The sequence below is a fragment of the Pelophylax lessonae genome, assembly GCF_965119305.1.
Source record: "Pelophylax lessonae genome assembly, chromosome: 6".
NCBI lineage: Eukaryota > Metazoa > Chordata > Amphibia > Anura > Ranidae > Pelophylax > Pelophylax lessonae.
Window position 1 is genome coordinate 37866853 of NC_138773.1, and position 6000 is coordinate 37872852.

General features: G+C 45.6%; 1 protein-coding gene across 1 annotated transcript in view; it reads right to left on the minus strand.

Moving 5' to 3' along the window:
* Window positions 1-500, minus strand: part of LOC309558533 (uncharacterized protein) — a gene marked incomplete at both ends in the record, with an annotated part of 311122 nt that extends 310622 nt beyond the window's left edge. Inside the window, one exon of the mRNA XM_082261613.1 lies at window positions 428-500. Coding sequence (XP_082117739.1) covers window positions 428-500 — 73 coding nt within the window. The remainder of the gene's footprint in view (window positions 1-427) is intronic.
* Window positions 501-6000: the final 5500 nt, after the last annotated feature.

Sequence of the window (6000 nt, forward strand, 5' to 3'; positions counted from 1 at the left end):
CACTCTGGGCTATAGCCGGGGTCAGCATAACCCCCCCCCTCCGCCCCGCCCCGCCCGGATGCCACTGATTCCAGCCATCTGTAAATTAAGTCAATGGAGTTGTAGAATCATCCGGAGGAGGAGAGCAGAATGCAGAAGACAAGGAAAAAGAGGAGAGGGATATAGAAAACAGACCGGAAGGAGATGGAAATGCAGCTCAAATCATACCTAAACCCAAAGATAAAAATGTAACATATTGCAGCTTATCAGACCTTAGGTCGCTGGTTACCAACCACTAACTTGGAGCATACATGCAGTGAGGGGGGCCCTGACTACTACTGCTTCCCTTCCCCTCCTGCCCACCCCTTGTCCCAGCCATGGTTACAGGGGGAACTTCTCTGCTGGAGGAATCACAAATAAAACAGATATTCTACAATGTATCACTCACATGTATGATAGAGGAGCAGGAGTAGGACACGGGTCACCCCATCCATGGTGGCCTCCGGTATTCTTATCTTCATATTCTGATTATTTCATTAACGACCACAACCATCTCCTTCTCAGTGTGTGCCAAAAAACAAAGTAAAACTGATCAGGAGACCGTCTGCTGAATGCAGATTTACTGGAACCTGGGATCCTCCCTTCTACACACCTGAAGGTCAAATCAGCCCAGCAGGTTCATATTTACCACATATTTGAAACACTAAAAACAATATCCTTGTTCTTCAAAAATAATCCATATACATACACTGCTTAATAATCCTGTAATCTATTTTTCATGAGATTGTTTCTTCCTATGTTTTTCTGCTTCCTTTTATTGTCCTTCTTATGCTCTGGAACCTCTTCTCTCCCTCACACTTGTGTTTTGTTTGGAATGAGCAATGCACATTAGTTGTGATCATGTGTTCTACTCTATACACACTACACATCCCATAGTTCATATAGTCTATATCAGGTGTGAACAAGAGAGGAGACTACATCCTACATAGAGGGTGATTATGTGAAGAATGTATCATCCTCTAACACAGGCATGTCCAACCTGCGGCCCGGAACCACAGGCAATGCGGCCCACTGCCCCCTGACAATTTTTTTTTTTTTTTTGCTGGGGAGGAAGGAAGTCGGGTCAGGGGCACGGTCACAGCAGCTTCCAACTAACGGTAGGCAGAGGCTGGGGGGGGGGGGGGGGGGTGAAGCGAGAATGTGCAGTGTTTCTGACTCCTACCACCATGACCACTACAAATCACTGAAGTGGTCATGGTGGTTAGAGTTTTCCTTTTATTATCTCTCAGAAGAAGTAAACCTCTGTATACTGATTCCATTTAATTTGATCATCCTCTAGTTGTGCTAAATTAGTGCGGGGGGCACAGCGGCATGTGAAGGGCGCGGCGGCATTTTACTACTTATATACCTTAACTATAGTATATATTTTATATGCGGCCCGAGAAAATTTCTCTACACTCAATGTGGCCCAGAGAAGCCAAAAGGTTGGACATCCATGCTCTAACAGGAATATAAGGGACTTTTATGAGTTAGGAATACAGACTGAAATAGAAATATATATATATATATATATATATTTTTTTTTTTAACCAGAGTTTGGTGAAACTTTACTTGTACTGTGTGGTGGCAGTTCAGAGGATGTGTCTGACCTGCTTTGTGTTTTATTGGCTTTGACAACACCAACACCAATGATGAGTTTTTTTTTTTTTTTTTTTATCCCACTGACATCAATGATGGGGCTTATTTTATCTCACTAGCACAAGTGATGAGGCTTTTTTTATCTCATTGACACCAATGATGGGGCTTAATTTATCTCGGAATCAATGATGGGGCTTATTTTATTTTTATTGATACCAACTATGTGGCTTACCTTATCCTACTACTATCCTACTATCACAGATGATGATGATATCACATGCCCAGAAGCTGTGGAGGGATGACGCGCCCGCACCGGAAGTGACGAGCGGGGCCGGTGCAGTGCATTCTGGGAGAAGAGGACACGGAAGAGGACGCAGCGCCCACATCCGAGATTGCAGCGCTGGAGAAGAAATTTTCAAGGTAAGTATTTCTTCTAAAAGGTAAGTACGACCCGAGACAGTACAGAGGCTATCCATTGTGGAATGTACTAGCCCTGACTGTCCCGGGGGTAATTTTAGCTAAATTTCATCCCCGCAGCCGGAACTCCGCTTTAATAAGACAGGGCAGAGCTTTTTAGAGGGGTGCAGGCATTTAAGATGATCACTTTTAATGCATATATACTAGAAGCAAGTTACAGTTACAGCTGGGCTCAGTTATGCACCTCTGCAAAAATGTTTATACTCAATGGTGATACAGCCCAGCACAGGAGAGAGTTCATCCCATTCCTCCCTTAGCTAAAAGACAGTCCATTTACTCCAAACACAGTGCTGCCTTGCTGCTCTTTGTTTGTTTGTTATGTACTCAATCTGAGCAGATTTCTGGGGTTGAGCACTCCACCCTCCCACACCTGTACCTTGTTATCAGTGTCCACCAGTAAACAAATATTGGAAGAGTCCCTTACAGTGCAGTTGCACATCTCTCCCAGTAAGGAGTAAATATCTCCAATGGTTTAGAGAGGCTGGATTCATCCTTCTTTTTATGGATAGTGTAGGACCCACTGACAATGGGGTACTTTAACGTAGTGGTGGGCTTGAGCACGATATGGCCATATGGTGGGACTAAATCCCCATTTTTATTTATTGATTGCCTTTACATATTTGATAGTCATTTATTTTGCATGTGTGCTTTAGAAATGCATGTTCAGGGTGTGCCCCCTCAGCTCTTTGTTTCTTTGCTGTTCACCTGCATACCATGGATTTTTTTTCATTTTCAGTGTACTGAGTCAAGCAATTTCTGATAAGATGTGTCTCTTGTTCAGCCTCACAGCCTCCTTTCTCCCAGCAACTCTCTCCATTCTGCTTTGTCTCTCTCCTTTCCATCCACCAGCTCTGCACTGGCTCATTCACATCAGTTCATCCAGCAGGGACAGCCATATCAGCATGTTATCAGCCAGTACAAACAAAGCAAGCCCACCTCAGCTTTGGGTCTGCCTGCCTCTCACACATGGTATACAGGGGACTTCAACTGCATGGAGCTTTCTACTAACTACTTCCAGCCATGTCCATAGAAACCACACCCCGTCTCGATGGGACTTATTTCATCTCACTGGCATCAATGATGGGGCTTATTTTATTTTTACTGATACCAACTGTGTTGCTTACCTTATCCTACTATCACAGATGATAAGGCTTATTTTTTTCTCACTGACACCGATACTGGGGTTAACGGTATTCCACTGACACCAGATATGTTTTATAGCAGAAAGTAAAAAATATATATATTTTTTTTTGTCTAAAGTGTCTTTTTTTGTTTTATAGTGAAAAAAATGTAAAAAGCGTTGAGGTAATTAAATACCACCAGAAGAAAGCTCTATTTGTGGGGAAAAAGGACATAAATCTCATTTATGCACAGCGTGGCATGACCCTGCAATTGTCAGTTAAAGTAACGCAGTGCCAAATCGCTATGATGTCATCTCTTCTCCTGGAGTCCTTTTCAGTTCCAGCGTGAGAAGAGAGAACATCTATTGCGAGTCAGAAGCACTACACTGACACCAGTACACATAAGCACACATTTAACCCCCTGATCACCCCTTAATTACCCTCTCACTCCCTGTCAGAGTGTACACTATATACAGTACAGATAAAATGTACTGATTACTGTATTAGTGTCAATTGTGACTTCAGATAGTGTGAGAGGCAGTTAGTGGTAGTCCCAAATAGGTTTAGAGTCCCCGCCATATATTCCCCAATAAAGATTTAACCCCCTGTCATTGGAGCTCCATTCCTGACATCTGCTTCCAGCATTTCTGACCCTCGTTTTTGCTCCTGGAGACCTTCATCCGCTGTCCTGACTCCCTGGGGATCCAGCCAGCAGCTCACTTCTGCCTGCATGGATCTGCCGAAGACCGGATCTTTACAGCCAGGACCTAGTACTCTCCGCCCCTCTCCCTCGGCTGCCATCTTGACCACGAGGCACCAGGCTGCAGTATGCAGTATTGTCTGCTAGCACACAAACGGTGGATGATTCAGCTCTCCCTCTGGTGTGGAGATCCTAGCAGCCATCACTGCCTGTAAAGAAGCCCTGACAGCAAAAATAGACTTCCTAGTGATGGATGTCAGCTTTATTCCTCAGGACCTAGACAAATTCCAGTTCCGGGTCTCTGAGGTGGAGGACAGGGTCTCCGCGGTGGAGGATGTGGTCTGATCAGATTCCAGAGACTTACAGGCCCTGTTGTTACAGGTAAAGGCACTCCAGGACAGAGCAGTGGATACTGAAAATGGCTTTATGTGAAATAATATCGGCACACTGGGTCTCCTTGAGAGATCTGAAGGATCTAAGCTCACAGAGTTTCCTGAATGCCTGCTGATCACCCTCTTTGGCCTGAAAGACATGCCACCCACCTTTGTGGTGGAAAGAGCCCAGCCAACCCCTCCTAGGCCGGGGGCCCCTCCACGTCCCTTTCGCCTCCGTCTGCTGAACTACAGAGATAGAGATCGCATGCTGGCTGCAGCTCGAGCGATGCAAGAGATCAACTTTGAAAATACCAAGCTTTTCTTTTTTCCAGATTACCCCCAAGAGGTTCAACAACGGTGCAAATCCTTCACAGAGGTGCGCAGAAGGCTCCGTGAAAAGGGAATCCTCTTCGGCCTCCTCTACACTTGTAGGCTTAGAGTTACCGACGGCGATCAATCTCGATTCTTTGATACTCCTGAAGCTACCTCAGTGTGGCTGGACACCCACTGAGGTCCTGTTTTCAACTATGAGCCACCTTTACAACCTTCCTGATGTTTGGATACCAGCTAAGGACTACATCTTTTAGTCTCACAATGTCCTGGTTTAGTTATGTGATCCCGTATTTCACCCCACTAGGTCTCAGTCTTTCCTGAACTATCCATTCCTATGGCACTATACCCTCCTTTAAAGGAAAGAAAGCAGAGAATGGAAAGGCAAATGGGGTGTTTTTTTCTTCTCTCCTGCATCTGGAGCTCCAGTGTCACCTTTATATTCATTTGTTTTATTCATTTGTTATGTAGCACCCTCCTAGGTAGGTGCTAGAGAGTGAGTATAGTTTTGGCTCTGTCTGCCTACCAGAGGAGGAGCAGGCAAATTCTATATTGCTTGCTGATTAACAGAGAATGGGATCTGTGAGTTAGATCTGCTCATGGTGCTCAGCATGTGATTCATCTGGTCTAGGGGAGTGTTTCACACTGGTCCAATGGGGAGGCACATTGGACAGTGGAGAAAACCTGACCAATGGGTACACAGGCTTTGATACAGCCCTAGTGATTGTCACGGACTGCTGTCTCAGGGAATTGTGGGGGTGTAGTATAAAAGCCGAGGAGCACATGTGATCGGGGTCTTTGGCTGGTGAGCAGAGTCCCGGAAGGAGGGTGGCGGCTGCCTCCTCTTCTGCAGCAGTTGGTGTATGGTCACAGGCAGTCGGCCTGGTGAGCCAGAAGGAAGGAGCTGAACCCTGAGGGGCAGGAGAGCTGACTGGAGGGGTTGAGACACTAGAGAACCTGGAAAAACATTATCATGAGTACAGGGGATCGTGTCTAAGGACCTGACAAGGAAGGTGGACACCCCGAAGTAGAGGACGGGTGTCAGCTGGTGGAATGAAAGTGGGTGCTAGACGAGTACCCTGAAGATAGTGGGCAACCAAGTCTTTTGTTCAGAGACTCCGTAGGTATATGCAATTCATCTAGTGGCAAGGAGAAAAAAGCAGCCTGGCTGCATCTTCAGATAGAAGTCCTCAGAATTGTGAATAGTTCAAGTTCCGGAGTAACCACTCTATCCCTATTTATAATAAAACAACCAAAACCCCTAGACTGTTCATTGAGCTGGAGAGTAAAGTGTTAAATTGTGCCTGCAGTTGCTAACGGTAACCCAGAGGGACCAAAAAAGGTGAAGAATTCAGCAGTCCTCAAGGGGGCAATGGTACAG